At 41.5% G+C, this 24,184-nt stretch overlaps 1 protein-coding gene across 1 annotated transcript; it reads left to right on the plus strand.

Annotated features, from left to right (window-relative positions):
* The first annotated feature begins 15,056 nt into the window (after positions 1 to 15,056).
* On the plus strand, positions 15,057 to 17,046 carry LOC147904311 (putative indole-3-pyruvate monooxygenase YUCCA3). The gene is made up of 4 exons (XM_087391134.1): positions 15,057 to 15,739; positions 16,309 to 16,557; positions 16,656 to 16,778; positions 16,864 to 17,046. The coding sequence occupies exons 1-4, from the start codon at positions 15,122 to 15,124 to the stop codon at positions 17,044 to 17,046; spliced, it is 1,173 nt and encodes a 390-aa protein (XP_087247260.1). The 5' UTR covers positions 15,057 to 15,121.
* The last annotated feature ends 7,138 nt before the right edge of the window (positions 17,047 to 24,184 follow it).

Below are 24,184 nucleotides of genomic sequence, written 5' to 3' on the forward strand. Positions count from 1 at the left end.
AGATGTAAGTTGTGTGGCTCCCTCGCAAAGTTCGGCCACTGATTGTCTATGTGCTTCCAAGCTGCACAATCTACGGGAATCCTCAATGTGTCATCAGTGGACCGATGAGATGCATGCCATGTCATCAATTTTGCTATGGATTTGCATCAAAACATGTGCTGTATTCTTGCAATGATGGGAAAGTGTCTCAAGACCTTTACCGGTATCTGCTCAACCTACAAGTCATCTCTATATCGTTGTTTCCCGCACTTTGGACAACTAGCCAAATATCCATGCTCATGACCAAAGAGAATACAATCATTACGGCAAGTATGGATGGTATCATAATCCATACCCACAATTGTTAGCATCTTCTTTGCTTCATCTCTTCGTGCAGGCATGGTATTTGGTGTAGGTAACATCTTCTAGAGCAACCTATCACAATTCAAACATACATAGGCTTCGAATAATGATGATTCGGTACACTAATCCTATAGCTTAGAGTCCCTATAATATATTGAGCAAGGTTAGAATCTTACAACATACATAAAGTGGGGATACAAAGGCTTCGAATAATGATGATTCTCAAAACAAACAATATCCAAATAATGAGTCAAATTAATGCAGGAGCTAACCTCATTAAGGCCGAGACACTTGTATCCGACCACCCATACTTTACTTGTAGATTCAAGATTGAGTGATAAGCATGTAGTTTGACATCTTAGCACCCTCGTACAACTGTGTTGATTGCAACTCTCGCATTTTGACCTCAGACTCTGACATCACGTGTACATGTGATGTAGTGCCCCTAAAAATAGAATCCATCATGTCCACCATATCCTCATCATCATCCGGGAGACTATAGTATTGCTCAAAGTGTGAAGGTATATGCACATCCTCGTCACCCTCCTCATCTTGTTTCAAGATTTCGTGTAAATATAAGATCGTGTCTCAAGGTTTCATGTCATAATGATATCTAATATTAACCATAAACTCCAATAGCATTGACTTACCGATAATCCATCACCATGTGCAACACCAATGGTGGGTACTAGTTCGAGCTCCTCCCCATACATTCGCAAGTGGCGCATGATAATATGACGTTGATATCGTACTTCTCACTTGCAATGAGTGCAATGACAGTACAACCTCTCCGTAAGCCACTCTGTGCTCCCGGGAATTGGCGCATCATTTGATGAGCTTCCACTTGTCCCTTCCATCTACACACTTCCAAAATCACAATATAGTTGCAAGGAAATCTATTAAGATCCAAAAAATAGCCACCCATGACTTCTTTTCTCTTTTCTAACAATAAGTGCCCTGAACCGTCACTATATAGCGACTGTTTGCTCTATTCCATCGCTATATAGCGACGCTTTGTCCTATTCCATCACTATATAGCGACACTCTTTGGATATAAGCGTCGCTATATAGTGATTGACCAGTATCGCTATATAGCGATGCTAGGGGCTTGAGCCCAAAACCCCATGCCGCGATGCTTTCTTTAGCATCTCTATTGCAAGAAAAGCAAAAATCTATCCTCTCACCTTATATTTGATGACCTCGCTTTCCTCCTCTCTATTCTCCACTCCTCACCACTACTCAGCCCCTCTCCTAACACTTGTGCTCCCTTTCCACCCTTCTCCCTCTTTGCTTGTGTGAAAAGAAGTTTTTCAAGAAGGTGTCTCTTTAAGCAATGTAGGTTCATTTTTTGTGAGAATTCGTTTTGTGAGTGTTGAAGCATGTTTCTCCTTGTATTGCTAAAGCTTATATGTGCTAGTTTTCATGCTTGATTTTCAAGGGTTAAAGACAAAAAACGAGATTTTGTGAAAGAAAAAAGACTCACCTCTTCTCTTTTTGGTATTTCTCTTCCTCCTCTTTCTCCTTGTTTGTAGACTTATGCTTTCTCCTTGTTTGTAGGCTTATGCTTGTCTCCTCAATCCAATTCCTTTGAGAAGTTCTTCTCTAAAATCCTCCTTCCTCTAACTAGTTATTTGAAAAATGGTATGTTTCCTCTCTTTTGTAGGGCCAGTCCACAAAACACCGAGTGGGACTATTCCAGGTAAGAAAGTCCTTCCTCTTTTTTCCTTTTTTTATTTTTGTTATTTGCATTGGCCTGTAGCTAGCACCTTAAGCGCTAGTTGCAGTGATGAGCATAGGAACCCTCTCTTCCCCTCTCCTCCCCTATTCCCTCTTCTTTCCCTCTCTTCCTCTCTTCCTTCTCTTCTTTTTTCCTCTTCTTTATCCCCTCTTTCAATCTCTTTTTCTCCTCTTCCTCCTTTCCTTCTCTTCTGTTTCCCGATTCTTTCAATCTCTTTTCCCCTCTTCCTTCTCTTATGTTTATGCTTTCTTTCCCTCTTTCAATCTCTTTTCCTCTCTCTTTCCCCCTCTCTTTCCCCTCTCTCAATATCTTTTCATAAGCATATGTATTTGCCAATGCTTAAGCTTTCTCTCTTTTTCTTTTATGCTCATATGTCATGCATAAGAATAAGCATATCCTTTCTTTCCTTTTCTCTTATGCTTATGCTCTTTTCCCCTCTTCCTTCTCTTATGCATGAGCATATGTCTCCTTCTCTTTCTCCTTCTCCTCTTTTCCTCTTTTCCTCTCTCTTTCTCCCCCTCTTTCTCCCTCTTTCGATCTCTTTTCATAAGCATATGTATTTGCCTATGCTTAAGCTTTCTCTCTTTTTCTTTTATGCTCATATGCTCATGCATAAGAATAAGCATATCCTTTCCTTCCTTTTCTCTAATGCTTATGCCCTTTTTCCCTCTTCCTTCTCTTATGCTTATGCTTATGCATGAGCATATGTCTCCTTCTCCTCTTTTCCTCTCTCTTTCTCCCTCTCTTTCCCCTCTTTTGATCTCTTTTCATAAGCATATGTATTTGCCTATGCTTAAGCTTTCTCTATTTTTTATTTATGCTCATATGCTCATGCAGGAGCCTAAGCATATGCTTTCTTTCCATATCTCTTATGCTTATGCTCTTTTTCCCTCTTCCTTCTCTTATACTTATGCTTATGCATGAGCATATGTCTCCTTATCTTATGCCTATGCCTATGCCTATGCATGTCCTTCTCCTTCTCCTTCTCCTTCTCCTTTCCTTCTCTTCTTTTTCCTCAGTTTTTCTCTTCTTTTCATAAGCATATGCCTATGCCTTTGCCTATGCATATCCTTGTCCTTTCTTTCTCATCTTTTTTTCTCTCTTTTTCTCTTCTTTTCATAAGCATATGCCTATGCCTATGCATGTCCTTCTCCTTCTCCTTCTCCTTCTCCTTCTCCTTCTCCTTCTCCTTCTCCTTCTCCTTTCTTTCTCTTCTATTTTTCTCTCTTTTTCTCTTCTTTTCATAAGCATATGCCTATGCCTATGCTTATGCTTATGCTTATGCATGAGCATATGCTCATATGCTTATGCATAAGCATAAGCATATGATTTCTCAATGTATTCTCTTATGCTTTGTCAATGTATTCTCATATGCTTTCTCAATGTATTCTCTTGTTTTTTATTTTTTGTTTGCGTGTTTGTATCTACATTAGACATGCGATCACGTCGCACGTCTGATGAGTACAAAAACCCTCATAGGAGAAGACATCATGATCTCTATTCTCCAGAGGACTTTGATTCCCCTCAGGTGACACATCAGGGGCCTACCCCTACGACTACCCCTGGCCCAACTCCTCTCGGACATAGCACTGTGACTACCCCTCGAGGAACTCCTTTGCTAGCAACCCATGGCTTTGAGTTTGTGGCACAGATGACTGATGAGGAGGTAGGTAGATTCTTCTTTCTGCTATACCATAGGACCTCAGTAATTCCCTCTCCTACATCGATGGTTGGACCTACTGCCCAACCATCCCCTCGTGCCCCTTTGACTAAGGAAAGGAAGAGTAGGAGGGGTCGCTGATGTTGTGCTAACTCGGGAGATGTAGACGACTCAGCACACTCACATCCCTACAAGTCTCCACTTGGTCCCGAGTCCCAATACCAGTCAGGTCCCTTGCCCTCTCCTACTCCCACTGCTACTCCTCGCTCTGGAAGCGCTCGCACAAACACCACTTGCTCTGACTCTACCACTACCATGAGTCCTCCTTACCTAATCGAGGACCAGTCCTATCAAATCATGGCTGCTGGAGAGATAATAGAAGATAAAAAGGGCAAAGCAGTGATGGCCACCATGAGATGGTTGATGAGCCACCACTTCAAGAGTGGCATTGCTACTGATTGGCGGTATCAAGATGACCAAAAGAAGCAGGCGGTCATCGATAAATTGAAAGAAAAATACCCTAACCCCCCAAATTGGGAGTTCCATGAGAATTACATGCGAGAGTGCATGGGTTTGGTCTTGAAGCATCGTAGATCAACCTTGCATACTTCCATCACAAAGGGGAGGACTAAACCTAGCTGGGTAGACAAAGCTGATTAGAAGTTTTTCAAGAAGCAGAACATCGACCATCTCGAAATGTTCGAGGGTCAGAGGAGGATTGTGAGGAGACGGTTGAACGCCGTAGGTACTTTGCACTTTGGTGCAGGCGAATGATTGGTGTTTGAGGCAACCGTGGTAAGTCTACTTCTTCTCATTTAATGTATTGTTATATTTTGTTTTACTACATATTACATTCACTTTATCTAACTCTCATAAATTGGGTCCACAGCAAGCTACGATGGGTTGCTTTCCTATAGATGTAGAGATGTGATGCGCGTTTCGCATAGGAACAAAGCCATGGTTTATTGAGCAAGAGACAATGGGAGCGACAGTTGATTGGGCTAAGGTGGTTGCTCGCACGGTATAAGTCTACTCCTAGTAATCTCACTTTTTAAATTGTTTTATTCTTTAAGTTCCAATCTAATTTCCAATTAATATGGTTTCACTCTTAGAGTCAAAGCTCGAGTGTCCCATCATCAGAGGCGAGCGATGATGAGGGCCAAGGATTAGGCGCAGCTCACGAGGGCTAGGGATCAGGCGCAGCTCATGAGGGCCAAGGATCATCAGGCCAGCAAGACGAGGACGAGGAGGACAATGATGATTTGAATGAGTAGTAGTAGTAGTAGTTTGCATATACTTCGCCATGTATATCCTTTTGTATATCGGCTCGTTTGAGCAATTTTGCATCACCCTTTTCGAAAGGGTAAATTTGTAACAAACAATGTTGTATATCTTTGACATGCATATGCTTCTGTTGCTCGATCGGCTCATTTGAGCGATTTTGTATCACCCTTTTTGCAAGGGAAGTTTTGTAAAAAAAACCTTTTTTTTATAATTACTTAAAAAAAACATTAGTGGGGCAAAACAGGGCTTGCTGTGGCCCTGTTTAGCCCCACTAATGTTTTTTTTAAGTTCTATTAATCATCGCTATATAGTGACGTTTACCAGTGTCGCTATATAGCAACGTTTACCAATGTCACTATACAGCAACATTTATTAGCGTCACTTATGTAGTGACCGTTCTTTTTCGATGCTTATAACGACGTAAATAACGACCTTTGCGCCCGTCAAAAAAAAAAATGTGTAAAAAATGTCGGTATTTTCATCGGAAAAGGGCCTATGCCTTATAGTGCAATACCTATTCACATTGTTACAGTAGTACTAGTGTGTCCTTTGTTGAGAGTTCACGCTAAACATCATGTGATCATGTGTGCATAGCACCATCATGTGATCATATGTGCATAGCGCTAACTTTATAGAGTGCTATAGAGAAAAGGGTTAGATCCCCTAACCCTAACCCTAACCCTGAATGGGTTTGTATATATTCTATTTTTTCAACTAAATCTAGTGTATAGTTAGTCATTTGTGGTGTGCTCTCTGGGTGTGCCCTCTCTCCTCATCTCCACTCTTCTCCTCTCCCCTCTTCATATTTTTTCATGGTATCAGAGCTCCCTTGCCTTCCACTGAGGCATTGTGATCCATATGAGAGAGTGTGATTGATTGAGAGATCGAGAGATCGAGTGTTCTCTTCCGTTGAGAGAACTTCTTCTTTGATAGAGAAATTCCGTCCATTTGAGAGGAATTTCCATCCGTTCATCTCCTTCGAGAGTTCTTTGAGAGATCTACCTTGTGAGAGAGATCATTGACAGCCTAGACTTTTTCAAGAGAGAGAGAGAGAATTGTTTGACAGAGATGTCTTCTTTATGAGGGAAAGAGAGAAATCCTCTATCACAAAGATAGAGATGTTGTAGATCCAAGCTTCCATAGCCAAGAAGCTACGAAGGGCTTGAGAAGCCAAGTGACACAGCCACGAGCTGCAACAGCCTTAATCTTCAGCTGCAATTGGCTTCAACATAGTCTGGGCTGCAGTTCTAATGCGCTGAGCTCCCACGGTGGCTATTGGTAAGTGAGACTCCATACACAGCTCCAGTGCCAACAATGTTGCGTGCGACTCCATTGAGAAGGCCAGCCAACTAAGGCGGCCTCCCAAATCCACCATAGCTCCAACGAGCCTGCACAAATGCCTCAAACAACCAACGCCACTCAAAGCCAACTCTAGCACCAACTACTATGGGCGGGGAGCACAAGGCTTCTAGCAAGTTATTCACCTATTGCTACAAGCATCAACGGATCATCTGCAGCAGCAACAGTAGTCGACCTACCTAGCAGCTAGGACCCAGCAACAGTAGCGCACACAGCAGCAAGCGGCTAGCGCATGCAACAAAGATGCAACAAGCAAATATCTCTAGCCATCAGACGTCAACGATCTTCAACCCATGCATGCTCTCTACAACATCCCTACAGCAGTTGCGACATCATAATGGTCTTCCATGACTTCCTCCACGAGCTAGCACACCTGCAACACACAGGCCTCCATCAACACAATGGGCCTCTATAGCATAAGGTGCTTCACGAGCCGCAATAGACTGACAGCGACTGTGCTCCTCTACAACATCCTCTAGTCTATGGACTGACGATAGCCCAAAGCTCCACGGGCTTCAACGACGCCCTCCAACTGCAACGAGGCAACATCTGCCGCTTCATATTTTGTCAAGGCTAAGGCTAGGTTGTGGTGAGGTTGAAGCAAGTTATCCATCAATGCCCATCGACTCTAGACATCAAAGCTGCAATGCCAAAATCAAGCTCATCCATCGGATAGCGCTCAAACAACTCCTAACAGCATCGCAACCTCTCCAACGAGCTCCAGTCGCGCATGCGACCTCTCCAATGAGCTTCAACGTAGAAGGAGACAGAAACTCTAAGATTCTGTCAAAATCCAAAGATTCCAAGTCTCCATTGAGCGACACGTGGCACAAGCCACCAACCCTATCACAAGGGTTACCACACACCGGTGTGGTCTCAAGGTTGACACATGTCAACCCCTATCTACCATGTGGTAGACCTTATCTGCCATGTCATCGCCCCAACCCAGTTGCCACGTTAGTAGCCCTATGAGGCTACCACATCATCAGTTAGTTGTCAACTGCCATGTCATCAAGGACACATCACCTATCATGTCATCAGTGCCACATTATTAGTACCACATCATCAGTGCCACATCACCAGTGCTCTCCTCTCTTTTCCTCTCTTTTCTCCTCTCTTTCCTTCTCTCTTTTTCCCCACATGAAGCTTCAATAGCCTGACATTGAGCAGGCAGATACAAACTTCTGTCACTCTAATTCAAAGAATACAGGAGTCTATAAATGCTTGCTCAATGTCAGGCTGTCACTCTATTTTTTCTTTTGCATCTTGTGACAAGGGCATGCATGATGGAAAGAGGGCATGGTCAATGGTAATATTCTTCTTTTCTTTTGTTCAGTTTATCATGTGGCCAGAAAGCTCTTCAACCTCACTTGACCTTCGGGATGCCATCTTTCAAGAGTTATATAACATTTTGGGGCACACTACCACTCCTGGGGAGTTATACACATACATGACGGGTACTCCGAACACCCCCCAGGAATCGGCAGTACAGACTCCAAACCACCCCAATCCCCCACCAGCTACTGAGATTACCCTAGTGGAGTCGAGATAGCCCAACCGGCTATAGAGCTGAGCCCCTTCTCCCCCCCTGTGGTCAGGAGGCCCTTCTATCTCATAGAGCCACTGGCGTACTCCCGTGCAGTCAAGAGTCACTTCTCCAGCTACGAGTGGCCAACGTACTCTCGTGTAGTCGAGAGTCACTTCTCCAACTATGAGTGGTCAGCGTACTAGCTCGACATGACAAGGCCACAAGCGTAATAGTAGGGAGAGCGATGGGGGATGCATGGCACAATGCTTTGGGAGGGGTAATGGTGGGGGCAGGGATGATTCAGATGATGCAGATGTGCCAGAGGGTGATGCTACGATCTTCTATGACATCACATAGACAGGAGGCATCTTGATGGATGCATGGGGGAAGGACATCATGGCCAAGTTCATGCGCTTTGTAATTGCTAACAACTACATAGATTGCCTTATTCACTACAAAGACCAGCCAAAAAAGTTGGCTGATGAGACCCTCGCTGTTGTTCGCTCTAGGTATCCCAATCCCCCCAATGTTCAGCTCACAGATAAATGGGCCAAGTCAAAGATTGTTATGATACTTGCCAGGAGAGAGGGAGGTCAACCACCAAGGGGCTAGCCCCACACCACTCACAAGCGTGAGTGGAAGAAAGCAATGAAGGCAGTGAAGGCGAACCCCAGTCTGCAGCACGTGGAGGCACGAAGGATCCAAATGGAGCAATATGGAAACATGCATTTTGGAGCAGGGGGTATTGAATCATGGGAGGCCCGATTTGTAAGTATCGATCTCAAATTATATTGTGTTTATGTGGTTTATAGGAGGTTGTTTCTTTATACTAACCCCTCCACAAATTGTGTCATCTTGTAGCTTGATATCGTGGGTAGATATCCTACTCCTGTCGAGATACCCTACCACCACCACCATCGCAAATGAGATACATGGAGGCACTTCTATGATGACACGTTGATTACTGAGGAGTAGTATATCCGGGCTACTGAAGCGCCCTCCGAGGTATTTAAAAGTAATTAAATAATGTCAATATTGTAAATAAAGATTTGATTTTTCATACATGGATACATGTCCCTCGTTTACAGGGCCCCATGGCTGATTAGGAGAAAGAAGATGAGGAAGAAGGGAGCGAAGAAGGGAGCAAAGAAGGGAACGAGGACACAGAGAACTTAGAGTAGTTGTAGAAGTAGTGCTAGCTACTCTTTTTTGTACTTGAAGCCATCGGCTTGGCTTCGTGCCTCTCTTGTATATACACTCCTCTTATTTTTGTACTTGAAGCCATTGGACATGGCTTGGCTTCATGCTATATGTACATACAAGCACATTTTGGGCTGTGAATTAATATACACTCCTATTATGTTTTTGGCTTTCAATTTCCTTGTGCAACGTTCTATCAACAATGAATGCCTTGTGAACTAAACGTTTTGGAGTTGTGATTTTTTATTCGGAATTGTAATGGTTGGCTATAGACATGCTTGGAATTGTGCTAATTAAAATGCGGCTGGCTGTAAGAATTGAATTGCACAATGTGGAAATGGGATTCTTGTAACCACATAGCATACATAATATACACATCATTCTGTTCAACCACACAAAATTTTGCTTTTATTAAAAAAAAGATTTTGTAGAGTGTTTATAAGCACGTCTATGTATGCGTCTTTCTATTTTTAAAATTTCTACAGAGCATCTAAAAGTGCATCTATAGGCACGTCTATCTGTTATATAGACACGGTTATAGACACGCAAATAGATGCGCAAATAGATGCATAAATAGACACACAAATAGAAGCGCACATAAGTTTTTTTAAAAGTTAAGGAAGCGCATCTGTGTGCATGTCTGTGAGTGCTTCGTCTTGTTGTGATGCACAAACTTATAGTTACTCTAGTTTTGTTCACTAGAGGAGTTGCTACAAGGTTGTGATAATATTTTCAAGGCTAGGGCTTGCAAATGAGGCATGGATGCTCCACACTCTTCCCACCATCTCAATGCTAACATAGCTTTCACTAATTTCTTGATTTTGGGATCTAGGCAAACAACCCTTCTCTATTTTGAAAAGTAGAGAATTCCTTAATAGCAGCAACCGAGACATACACATTCCTATCCTCAAAGAAGAATCCAAGAAGATCATGCCAAGACTGCATAATTTGTACATCCATCTTTGTATGATATTCCCACCATTGCGGATCTCTTTTATGACCGGCAAAGTGAAGAGAGTTGTGGGCTTGGTTCCATCATTTTCACACCATCTTTTGCAATAGCATACATCAAGGCAAATTGTAACCACCTTTACTAGGCCTTACATCTTTCTTCAAAACATCCCTCTTGGCAGCCCACCAGGCCATATAAGCACTTCCCATGCTTTGCCCTTTCACATCCAGCTTGTGGAATAACTTGCGAATTGTGAATCTAATAAGCTTCATTGCTTCCACTACATTAGATATTATCTTTCAAAATGCGAGACTATTACAAAGCATCTTCAATAGTTCGGTGTGGCTGCCACTTGAGTGTGGCTCTACTTTCCACTCTACAGCCTCTCCACCGAGCAACATTTCAGTTACAAGCCCCTATAGCTTCAGTAGATGCTCCATCATTATAATATACCAAGTAATTGCTTGTGGTTGAGGAAGTATAATACCACTTTTTGAGCCTCATCCACAATGGATTTAAAGAACTGGGTCTCAGGTGTTTTCTATCCCAGAATGAATCACTTGGATGAGCTTCTTGTGATAGAATCCCTAGGCATGGTAAACTTTGGCAAACCACACGAAATGGCACAGCGTGGAGGGCTTGGAGTAGAATTGGTGGTTGATGGATGGAATAGTGCACTGCGACAGCAAGAAAACAAACACAGATAATAGAATTTGAGATCAAGAGATAGGTCGAGGTAGTGGCACGAGCATGACGAATTTGAGATCGAGAGATCCAAGACAAGTTCAAGGCAGTGGCACGAGCATGACGAAGCCCAAATACTTGATATCTGTGATTTATTATTTTTCCAACCTTTTGACAATGCTCGGCAGTATCTATAATCACTTGCATGATATTGTCAAGGCCAACATCTTCAATAGCTCTACTTAGCTGCTCGGTAATAAATTCCCTAGTCTTGGCTTCACTAGTTGTATCAATCGATTGATGAAAGGCCTTGCCTTTGAAGGGTTTCACCCTCGTTTCTTTGGAGCCATGTTCTTCTCTATAAACACATATAAATAGTTCAGTAATGTGCAAAGGTTTTGCATTCATTTTATCACTCATTAAGTTTTTTGTCTATGTTGTGACATAAACAATGTGAGTGAAGGCTTGTCAAAATTTATAACTTATTTTATTGTTTGAATTCGTTTCTTATTTGTTCAAATAACATGAGTCAAGGCTCATCAATAGTTATAAATTATCTTATTATCCATTTTTCATCCTAGTGTGGGTCAACTAGCCTAAGTGAGCCCACTACCGGCACTGGACACTTTTTAACAGGATAAAAAAACATTACAAATTTGTTTGGAAGCTTTGTTTATCCTTCTACTTATCCCTTTTTCTTTTTATTAAGACTCCAAGTAGTCCTAGAATCTCGAGAACACAAACTATATGTTGTAGATGAAAAGTTTTAATCAATTATACCTTACAGTAAATTAACAATACTACATGGAAATTAGAAGAATCCCACGCAATAATTTAAACTTTACCGCAAAATATAAAACATACCACATGGTAATTGATATACCGTGTGGTGTTTTCTCCATATTACCATGCGGTGTCTTGATTTACTGCATGGTAACCCGCTATAGCTTGTCTTGGAAAAAAATCATTGATGGACTGGTTGAACTTGCTCTAAGGTCTTAAAAAAACGTTTTAAACATTTTAATTTGAGGATTTAAAATGGTCATTTTAAATCCCTCCCAAATCCATGTATATCGGTGGTCCTATTTTTAGGTTTGTCATGTTGCTAATAGATAGAAAATCTGGTGGTTGTAGCTTTTGAGTTGAGAATGTCAAAGTAGTCATGCTATGTAGATTGTCTAAAAGAAAGCATCCAATCTTACTATAAGAAAGAAAGGACATGTTCTATGGTTGTGAGTTCATGAAAAAGTTTAATATGAGAAACAAGCAGCTTGACAAGCTTGGAGACCTAAATAGAAAATTAGCCTTACACATTGGTAGCCACAAATAGCTACAAACTTTTCAAGGACTCAGCTAGAGAAACATAACTTTGTAGTGAAGCTATTTTCAATGATAGGAGAATATTTTTAAAGTAAATATGGTATACTATGACAAACAACTAGTCCATCATGTTCCCATCATGTTTGGATGTTTGAATTGAACAACAATTCTTCATGAACGATAATAAAAAAATTTGCAAAATCTAGACTATAAAAAGGTAGCTTTAGAAGAGGCATTAATTAAACAAAGCTATTAAGAAGTCAACATTTTTCAATATCTCAGCAAGGACAATAGTTTGCAAACAAGAAATGAAACAAGTTGGGAGCATAACTTTAAGAAAATAAGTATCTTTATTTGTTGGCTCAATTGTTCATATCACAACCTCTTTTCTTTATTACACGAGTTACACACATTGCAATCAAATGACACATTGGATGCAAGTGGGTTAAGGGTTTCTAATTCTGAATCTCACCCATGCCTCCTTGTTTGTTTTGATGACTGCATGTGCCATCTTAGCTATTCCTTAGTAGACCCCCCAAGTGATGGGAACTAGGGAATTAGGTAGGTAGAATGATGATTTGATTCATTTCAATCAAACTCTATGTTAGAAACTTCAAGCTGATGATTTTAAAACATGAAAGAAATGTAGCCGCAATAGTCATACATGGGCATAGAATTTTGAGAGAATGATGATGGGAACTAGGGAATCGGGTTGGTACAATGATGATGTTCCATGGATTCATTTCTATCAAATTCTATGTTAGAAAATTTGAGCTGATGATTTAAAACATGGTAGAAATATAGTCAGATAGTCGTATTTGAGCATCAAATTCTATTCATTTACCCAAGGGATTCACTATGTAAAAACCCTATATAACATATATATTCAAGGGACCAGTATATAATGCAATCAAATGACCCATATTATATAGGTATTTCATCCTAATCCTTTATAACATTTTATTATCTTTTTCACTAAATTCCCATTTTCAAGACCCTTTTGTAAGTATAATTCTCTAGAGATGTGTCATTTTGTCTAAGATGATTGCACGTGCCATCTTAGGTGTCCCTTAGTAGTTGCCCAAGAGATTTTAGTCCTTAATGAATGTAGATCAATCTTGCTTCTAATTTTGAATTGAGATGAATAAACTAAATGGATGTTGAGTTATAATTTCAATTCAAGTGCAACACTTCCTTGAAATTCTTAATTCAAGACTTCAAATGCTAGAGCACAACCTTACCCATGGCTAGCAATCAATTCAGAGAGAGAGAGAGAGCGCCAAGCGGGACCTAGACCGTAGAGATTTTCTGTCTGTGATTGAGTTGGTACTACGTCGGTGCTGATGTAGAACGATGGTGATCGCAGACAAGGAACGCTGCACAATTTCCGTCTTCGCCCACGTTATGGAAAAGGCCCGCCGCCCGACGGATTTATACTTGGTTACTTTGGTCCTTCGATGTTCGTGAAGTTGCGAAGCTTCAGACTTCACGTGGGCGAAACTTGAAAGGCCCGATCCCCTGAGTCCTGGTTATTTTACTTCTTTTACCGTAGATTCTGCGATCTGAATTCTTCGCTAAGCAAGCTTTCAAACAAATTGAGGAGCTCAAATTCGAATGGACTGAGTTTGCGTGATGAATATAAGCATGCTGGATAATGCAGCATATGTTGGGCATATGTTCACCAAAAACCGTTTGGGTTTCCTGTGAGGTGAACCGTGAACTTGGAGGAAAAGAGATTTGGATGTCACAAACACTCAATGCACTTCTTTTGCATCTAAATTGTGTGAAAACCTCCCAAATTATGAACCCATTTTATGAGGGTTGAGGTTTTTAAGAAATTCAAAAAATATTTTGTGCTGACAGACAGCTTTCAAAATTGATACTGGGTAAAAGTTGGAAACGGCAGCGTCATGCATGCTGATTATATGATACTGAGTAAAAAGTTGGAATCGGAACCAAGAAGAAGCAGCATCGATAGTATGAAACAGCGCGAATGATAGGTAAAAGTTGGAAACGGCACATCATGCATTACGTCGCTGATCAACCTATCGACGTCAAACTTGACGAAGTTAGTCGCATTTCCCCATCTAGGGCGGCTCCTTAGAAAAGAAGCGGACAGCAAACAGAAGAAATCACAGCCAATGCACATTGTCATGGGAACTAGGGAATCGCGTGGGTAGAATGATGATACTTGATCTATCAGTTTAGCAAATATGCTAGAAATTTCGATGAGTCTTCTGTGCATTTGCGCTGATGGTTTAGAACATGGAAGAAATCTAGCCGCGATGGAAACAGCTTCGATCGACTCCTGCTTCAAGGAGCAATAATCTGATCAAAGTTCAAACCTTCTCGCGTGTCTATTTCGAGTGCGGCATGAGCCATACTCCCTGGCTGATGCTTATGCTTGGCTCTTTCTTATTCGCTCATGAATTCAAGCTCCCGCTCGCCTTCGCTGCTTCTTAAGTTCTTTGCCCCTACACTATTGCCCACTTGCATTTTCTCTACACAATACACCGCTGCTGCGCTGTCTTTATGTCCAAATTTTGGGCTCCCTGCCAAATATACCTCATCACTAAGCCTGTCGGGCATAACTCAAGACTCAACTCTCCTGTCAGGTCAGTTCTGACTCATGTAGAATGAAGTATATGTACAGTTGGTGTTGAATGTCTGCAACATTGAGCAACACTAGCTGCCCTCTCACAGACTGCTAAAATTGAGCAGCCTTCATCTTTATACGCGTAATACTTGCCTCAAGTACTCGTCAGGGTACTTCCAACTTCGGCTGTCGATGCTAACCAAAATACTTGTTATTGGATTTTCTGGGCCACTGTGCACGGGGAAAGCGATTGGCTTCAAAGCATCCTCAGTGTAGAAGTCGGGGCGCTCAAGTTTGAGTTGAGCAAAAAGCTGGTGTCCCAAGTATTCCCATATACTTGAGCCTTAACGTTAGGTTATCTTTAGCGATGACGTCTTAGGCATTTAGCTCTTTCGTTTAATTCAGTACTGAGTATTCGTGCTTCTAATCTATAGCCCGAATAATACTGCTCTCAAAATATGAACATCCAGAGTCCACACGCTGAATGGGTGGACGGGGCAATCATCGTCGGGGCGGGACCTTCAGGAATGGCAACGGCAGCCTGCCTTAAAAAATGCAACGTTCCCTGCGTTATCCTTGAAAGGTCCGAATGCATAGCTTCCTTGTGGAAGAAACAGACACACGATAGCCTTTGTCTGCATATACCAAAGCAGTATTGTGAGCTTCCTCTAAAGCCATTTCCAGAGTGGTACCCGACCTTCCTATCTAGAAGTCAATTTGTAGGCTACTTGGAGCATTACGCAGAGAAGTTCAATATCCAGCCGCATTTCAACGAAACTGTGCAGTTCGCGAAGTTCGAAGAGCAATGGAAGGCATGGCACGTAGGCACTTGTCGTGCTAAATATGCCACCAGATGGCTGATAGTGGCATCCGGCGAGAATGCTGAAGTAGTTTTCCCGCAGCTGACTGGGATTTGCGACTTCCAAGCAACAGTCATCCATTCCAGTCAATATAAGAGCGGTGCTGAGTTTGCCAATAAGAAGGTTCTGATCGTCGGTGCTGGGAACTCTGGAATGGACATCGCTTTGGATCTCGCCAGAAGTGGAGCACGATCCTCCATAGCCGTCAGGAGCTCTGTAAGTCGAGCCCTTTTTCCTACGCTAATTACTCGGGTACGTGCAATCGTTGCAGCCCGCAAAGCTGTATTGTGCGCGCCGATGTGATATGTATCAGATATGTTGCAACTTGCGTTTACAGTTCGTGGGATGTCAGTTCTATTCGCCTACGTTGGTTGATGTGTAGAGCAGACCTGATTACTGTGCATGGGATCATTGGGAGTTTGGGACGCCGTATACTGTTCTACATTTGAACAGGGCCAGCAGTTGCGTTGCTGCTGTACAATATGCTTGGGATTTGCCAGACATTTGATACTTGTGTAGCAAATTCCTACACCATGAGTCCCTCGTACCATGCCGATCTTTGTACAGCGTTAAGATTAAGACATGCAGTTTGATTTTTTTGTAAAAAGACATGTAGTTTGGTACTGTAGATTGATTGCTATTCTTTTACTACAAATCATAGTTGTAGTTTGGTACTGTAAATTGATTGCTATTCTTTTTCTACAAATCATAGTTGTAGTTGGCACCTCGCCGTCTGAGGTTGTAAGTCTTTAATCATATGATTATATTACGCGACTTTTGAGCAGCTTCATGTTCTTCCGAGAGAGATGTTTGGAAGATCCACCTTCTCATTGGCTATGGAGCTTGCGAAAATTTTCCCTATCTGGCTCGTAGACTATCTCCTTGTCTTGTACACCCAGTTGAGACTCGGTGATACATCTGTATATGGACTACGAAGGCCGAAAGCTGGCCCTCTGGAGCTGAAGAACAAAATGGGAAAGACACCTGTTCTTGATGTTGGAACGCTCTCAAGAATTAAGACTGGAGACATAAAGGTGAACTGTTCCCTTTTTGCATTGGCTTCGTTCTGCTATACATACCGAGGTGGATTTCGGCTTTCTCCAGCCTAAAGGACTAATGGTTTTCTCGGCAGGTTAGACCAGGAATCGAATTCTTCACTGCAACTGGGGCGCGCTTTATGGATGGCACAAGCGATAGCTATGATGCAGTGATTATGGCTACTGGTTACAAAAGTGTTGTGGGGACTTGGCTCATCGTAAGTAATCCATCGATCTTGTGAGTCAAGTTATTTTCTTCTCTTATTCGGCACGTGTCAGTACGATTCGCGGCTACATGTGCAGGATGAGGACCGTTTCTTCAATGATCGAGGTTTGTCCGGGTCTTCTTGGAAGGGCCAACGAGGTCTTTATGCCGCTGGATTGTCTGAGAAAGGTTTATTTGGAGCTACGATGAACGCTCGACAGATAGCGGAGGACATAGCAGACGCATACCATCAAAGGCAATCGCACAAGGGTCCATGTTAGCTCTGATAACTAGCGCACACGGCATGTAGCCCAGCATCACTATGCAGGTTTTTGTCACAAGAATCTTGTATTGATCCACGAAATGATAAGAGAATGAAGTAGTTTTGCACAGTTCAAGACAGCTAATTACATCCCATTTATCCCAGGCTGAGTTATAGCTTTTGCTCACTGTTTATGATTCTCTCAAAGAAACTACAGTGGAAACAAAATGCTTGCAAGGCTGAGTGCCTGGAAAAGTCACTCGCACGTATTGATATATTGATCGGGGTAAGTGTGGATAGCAAGCATATGCTTAACCTGAGGATCTCCTCAGATACGAAAGTGAAACACTGAACACACACACATATTGAGTAAGTATCTAAGGAGTTGGAAAAAAGGGCCAATGCATATACGGAAGGATTCAACCATCCTTGGATAAAGGCTTTGTAAACAGATCTGCTAACATGTCAACAGTGGGACAGTATTGGAGAGTGAGTTGAGTCATCCTTTTGAACAAGGTCCCTGATGTATGATAGTGTATTTCTACGTGTTTACTCCGTTTAGGCTGCCATCCATTCTTATTGAGACATATACAAACATTGTTGTCACTGTACGGAGCGGTGGAGAGCTGAATTCCAAGTTCCTTTGTGAGATAAGTGAGCCAGACATTGTCTTTAGCTACCGTTGCAGAAGGAGATGTCTGTCGAGAAGAGTACTATGGACTTTTGCTTGGTGCATGCCCATGAAATCGGGCTGCATACGGTGTGAAAACATACCCAAGTCCACCATATAGTCATGTTCGCCCACCCAATCAGAGTCACCATAGCTGAAGAAATCAATGAAGAGTGAATAGTAAGTAATACCAATGGTGGTGGTACCTTTGAGATAGCGTAAGACTCGTCTCAGTTTTGTAGACGTATGTTTTGCATAACTTAGACTAACTTGGTGACGGTGGTAGAAATGTCTACTCCTGTACATACCATGGCCTACATCAGAACCCACTAGGCTGTAACATGGAATGTGTGTCATATGAAGATATTTGTCTTCGATGCAGCCTGGAGGGAGACATGTTTGTAGTCAATTTAATGATTGAGTTTACATGCATACTGATTGGTGTACAATTAGTCATATTCTACCTGTCAAGTATCATTTGGACATATGTTGCTGATGAAGCTAGGCCTTACCACACAAAGATGGTTTCGGTCGATTTGCATGCCGAGGCAAAAGTGAATAGGACCAAAGTCAGTCATTGGACCGCAGTCTCCTTTTAAACAGGTCAAAGCGGTGTCTATTGTTGCACGCTAATTTTAAATCATCTACATATAATGCAACAATCAAAGAAAGAGATTCAGAGGTGCATACGTAGAGGTTGAGGTCACTATAGCAGTAATGAAAACTATGTTGAAAATCTTCATGTTCCCAAAACATGCGACCTATTTAAGCCATAGAGAGCTTTATTGAGGTGATAGACTTTGCCTTCTGGGTAAAGGGAAGTGGATCGTGGATCTTGAGTGGTGGATGCACGTACCTCGGGGGGAGGGGGGGTGCACCTTGTGTAGACCCTATATCACAAGTGCATTCAAGGCCTTTTTATAAAACCCCTTATCTATAAATTTATAATGAATAAAATACACCCTTTTTCTATTCAATCTCCGAAATCCTCCCTTTATATGATACCCTTCAATATCTAGGAAAGGTGTAAAAAGGGGTTTTTAAAACTTGTCTTCTTGAACCCACGTGATAATGCTTACATGTTTATGAGTGACCCCCCCAGGCAATTATAATTACTTCATTCAAGTGACCATGCAAGAAGGCAGTTTGCACATCCACTTGATGGATGTATAAGTCACTGATGGTGGCCCAGGCAAGTAAAAGACAGTTGGAAGATATTTGTATGATAGGTATGAATGTAACATTGAAGTCATTACCTTCTTTCTGAGTTAAACTATGAGCAATGAGTCAGGGAGGGATCACAAGAGTTCAAAGAGGGCTTCGAGGAGTTAGGGAAGGGCTCATGGGAGTTAGGAATGGTCTCACATGAGTTAGAAGAGGGATCATGGGAGGTACTACAAGAGGGATTCGTTGAGAAGGAGGGATTCATTAGGGGAGAAATGGGGTTTCAAAAGGGCCTCCAAATAGTGTTTCCTAATTTCAAGGACCTACTACAAAGAGCCCCTATGGATTGTTCCCCTTACAGTAGGGACCACCCAAACCATCCCCCCCCCTTAACCCATGCCTAACCCTCCTTCCATGTGCACCTTCCCCAAATCAGCCCCAAATGGCATTTAAGAGGAGTTGGGCCCTTTTGGGTGACTTTTGATCCCCCCCCCTCTCTCTAGCTGGTGGTCTACCCTCTTTCTCTTGTCTAGACTCTTTTTTCCTTCATTTTTTGAATATGGGGTTTTCCTCTCTTGCAGCAAACCTCTGCCCCCTCTTGCTCTGGGCCGTCCTCCTCTACTCATTTCGGCTACAAATCCTCCTCCGTCTCTCTCTCTCTCTCTCTCTCTCTCTCTCTCTCTCTCTCTCTGTCTCTATGTGTAGCAGCTTCTCTTTCCTACCCCCCCATTCTCTCTATCATTGCTACAGTGATGACATTTTGGCACAAAAATACAAGAGTTTCTCCAAATAGAAAGGACATCTATAAGAAGCAGACAGGACACAAGGTGTTTGAGGAGCACATCATACACATGCTAGATACATTGCAGGTCAGTGATGCCTAAATCATCTCGGTGGTTGTTTGTGATTGAGCCTTGGGATAGTTTACTTGTTTCATTTCTTAAACCAGGCTTGGACTAAATGTGATTATCCTAAACCAGCTCGGTGGTTGGAACATCATGCAATCGTAGGCTGGTTCAACTTAATCACCAGTTATGTGATTGTCCTGAATCAACATGGTTGAATAGACATTAGTTGTTGTCGAGCTCGGTGGCATGGTTGAGCAAAATTAATAGCAATATATTTTACAATATATTGTTATTTTACTAAACCAACCTGGTGGTTGGAACATCATGCAACTGTGGCTGCTTCAGCTCAATCACCAGTTATGTGATTGTCCTGAACCAGCGTGGTTAAACAAACATTAGTATTTGACCAGCTCGGTGGTTGAAATTAATGTGTTTCTTAGTACTTAAATTCATTAAATTTAATTTCTTGCTACTCAAGTCATCTACCACTGTTAAATTGTGAAATTTAGAAATGAAAAGCAATATATTATTATTTTCTAATGATGAAATTTGGCAATGAAAAGCAATATACTTGTTATTGCCTAGTATGTGAAGTTGAGACTGTTAGGCTAAACCACCCCTGTGGTTGAAACTGTGATTATCCTAAATGTGTCCTAAACCATCCCGATGATTGATTTTCCTAAACGTGTCCTAAACTAGCCAAAGTCTATAACCTCACTGTGATATCTATACAATGTCATTTTGCTAATCTATATTATGGATCAAAGTATCAATTAATGTATGAGGTAATCGTATATCCTAGTATTAATTAGGGACGTAGTGGTCCAATATGGGTAGGCATCATCTATTTTAGAGGCCTTATCACCTTATATAATATTAGAGCCCATTCCCAATATGGTGGTCTCTATTGTAGTACTCTATGGTGGTACCAAATAAACCTTTGTAGCAATGGGGAAGGAGATGTATCCCCCAATGTAATCACTAGGCCATATTTATAAGGAGCTGGGGGACAAATGGAACAAGTTAAGTGTGAATACTCTTCCTTCGAGATGACAATGAAACAAATCAAGTGAGCAATTCCCAACACTTACCAATATTCTCCCACATGCTCTTTTCGTATGCATGTAGAGCCTTTCTGCCAATATCTGGGATAGATATAAAGGTGATTGAAATTGTGACTATCCTAAACCAACGCAGTGGTTGAAAATTGTCTTGCTTAATTATATACTTTAATTAGACTGTGTTTTGTATTTGTTTAGTAGTAGCAAAAAGGGGGCTCACTGTTCAGTTGTTCCCACATGTTGAGTCAGTAGAGAGAGTTGTATCTCAAGATTATGGATTAGAATCTGGACATTTCAATTGGGCAGAGGAGATTTGAGCATTGTAAGCCCTGGTACATCAAGAAACTCAAAGACTCCTAATGTTTGTTATTGGCAAGACAAACATAGCCTTTGGCCTGACCTAGAAAGTGATGAATGACTTGAGATCTAGTCGTGTTGGAGCATTGCTCCATGGGGATCAATGCCCATGCCTCCCCAATGAATGCATAGTTTGTAGGCCATTTGGATCCTCATCATGTGTTGCAAGGGAGAGCAGGTTTTGTAGCCTAAGGTCTCTGTGGGAGCCAGTGGTTTGTCCAAAGGGAGATCGTGAGTGGCACAGGATTGAATGCATTTGCAGCACATGCAGCAAGCATTGCATTAGTTTGAAGCTGATGAAGAAGACATTCAATGTCTATCCAAATGAAATGAGGGAAGACAACCATGTTGCTCAGAAATGGAGGAGATTTGAAAATGTCAATGTTGAGGGGTCCGATAAAAAGAGATGGCTATTGTCATATAAGCACCTAGCCAAGGGAGCTTGTAGGTCATGTGGTTCAATCCCATCCCAAAATATGTGCTTCACAATTTCATGGCTAGCTGGTAGGATAAGCACTTCAGGACATGCCTTGCCAATTTTCCTTGTGACACTATTGTATCTGTCATAGATTTTGTAAAAATATATTCTTTTCAAGAACAAAATGAGATACAAAGTGCTCACTGGTACAACAAGTAGATAACAATTCTTGTGCATATCATGTACAATCATTTACTTTATTATTCCATTCCTGATGGCAATCTACTTGCTGACTCACAAGAGTCTAGGTTAGTGCAATGCATGTACCATTTCTACATTTCAGATGATAGGAAACATGACACCCTATTTGTGCAGCATGCTTTTCTATTGCATTAGGAATGGCTAAAAAAGGAAAATCCCCATGCAGAAAATATAAAACAACATTGGGTGTGGTCAGATGGTGTTGCCTCTCAATCTAAATCAGCATGTGGATTGTACTTCATGTCAATGTTTGAATCCCTGACCGGAAATGATGTGGAATTTCTTTAGGTCTAGCCATGGCAAGGGTGAACATGATGGATGCGATGTTGTTATTAAGCAAGCTCTATTTAAACACCAATTAGCATGCCCTCAAGAAAAACTCAATGATGCCCATGATGCTGTAACATGGCTTACAACCAACCTCTCCATAGGCATGCATCCAACATGCAGTAAACAAAGCCTTAAGAATACTGTAGTATGTAGAGTGTTCCATGAAGTGAAAATGGATGAAGTGCAAAGGAGAAGCTGACACGATTGCGAGAAAATTAAAGGAGCTTGTGATCTACACAACATATGGGACTTTTCAAACAACCATTTGATTAAAACAAGAAAACTTTCTTGTTTTTGTAGTGCATGCATCATCGGGGATCATGGGAGAGAGTTCTGGTTTTGCCTCTACATTCAGATGGACTAACAAACAATGGAGAGACAAATGACTCACCACAGTTTAGGGAGAGTTTCAATGACCTCAGTAACTATCTGGAAGAGGGGGATAACTTTGCAGTTGTCGCAGATTCTGGGGAGAACAAGGAAGATGACCCATACTTTTTGTTATAGTGCACAAAACCTAAGTACAAGGTTTAAGGAATATTTAAGGATAATTGGGGAACAACCTATGAGAAGTGGGATGTAGTAGTCAGTGATTTTTGGTACGAAAAAACATCCAAAAGAGGTTGCAATTACGAACTACTACATAAGAGTCCACAAACATGTGTGTACTCTTATCTGGTAAGAGCTATTAAGTTCCGAATGCAACCTGTGCAACAATGAAAGAAGGGCAAGAGTGTCTTCAAATTGGATTTAGATACACATGAGCATATCTTGGGGTGTCTTGGAGTAGTGGATGAGGATGATTGAGATAGTACTAAGAAAATGTATGTAGTCTCATTGCAAGGAAACAATATGTCCACTTGTCCTACAAAATGGAATTTGTATTTGAGACTACGTCTTTTTAGTATATCCCAACAACCACTGTGCTGGTTTTATTACATTGTTTTTGTAAATCCCAAACAGTAAATCCCATGCTTGTTTTTAGTACATCCCAATAACCACCGTGCTGGTTTTCCATAACGAATCCACCGTGCTGGTTTTCCATAACGAATCCACACATCCTACAAATCCATTCATCTTGTAATAATAGAAGCAAACCACCATGCTAGTGGTTGTTAATATCCTAGTGCAAACCAACCACTGTGCTGGTGATAACATATCCTGCACTAATCCTACACTACTACTGTGCTATCCCTACACTACTACTGTGCTATCCTAAAATTTGTTGCATAGTGCTATACTAAAACATTGCCCTAAATAGACTATTTATCATTTCGTTAACCGTCAGATTTCATCCCATGCTTGCATTTAGTATATCCCAATAACCACCGTGCTGATTTCCCATAACGAATCCACACATCCTACAAATCCATTCATCTTGTAATAATAGAATCAAACCACCACGCTGGTGGCTGTTCATATCCTAGAGCAACCAACCACCCTGCTGGTGATAACTTATCCTGCACTACTACCATGCTATTCCTACACTATTGCTATGCTATCCTAAAATTTGTTGCACAGTGCTAGTGCCCTTTAGACTGGTTATCGTTAATTATCAAATTTCAACCACTGGGCTACTTAAAATATTTAAGTCCTAACATAGAAGCGGGTCGATACAAAATTAGTTATTACGAGCACCATGAGAATATCCACAAGTCTAAGAAATGTCTACAAGATTTTAATTGTTTCAAAACACAATGACATATTGATTTTTCAAGGAAATTCCAAACTCCCAACTATCTTATCAGCCTCTCTATGGCAAGCATCTCCGAGCTCTTCAGGCCAGTCTATTGCAAATGAATGTTGCAAATGAATGGCAGACCTCTGCACACACTTGGATTACACACTGCTTGCTTGACTCTGCTGACTTATACACCCATAGTAACTCCTCCTTTCACTGGGGGTCCTCTTCATCCTAGTCTTTGCGCTCTATATAGCTTCGCACCTCTATCATGTCCTACCTGAGCTTGACAAGTACCTTAAAGGAGGAAGAAAAATAATAGCCAGGCAAATTAATATTCACCATCTCTGCTGACTCCAAGTAATAC

The sequence above is a fragment of the Dipteris shenzhenensis genome, chromosome 2 (assembly GCF_047967505.1).
Source record: "Dipteris shenzhenensis isolate YYH24624 ecotype China chromosome 2, Dip_SZ_1.0, whole genome shotgun sequence".
Lineage (NCBI taxonomy): Eukaryota > Viridiplantae > Streptophyta > Polypodiopsida > Gleicheniales > Dipteridaceae > Dipteris > Dipteris shenzhenensis.

Coding starts and splice junctions, on each gene's coding strand:
- LOC147904311 (XM_087391134.1), top strand. CDS start 15,122: ATGAACATCCAGAGTCCACACGCTGAATGGGTGGACGGGGCAATCATC. Junction 15,740..16,308: donor CCATAGCCGTCAGGAGCTCT/GTAAGTCGAGCC, acceptor ACTTTTGAGCAG/CTTCATGTTCTTCCGAGAGA. Junction 16,779..16,863: donor TTGTGGGGACTTGGCTCATC/GTAAGTAATCCA, acceptor CTACATGTGCAG/GATGAGGACCGTTTCTTCAA.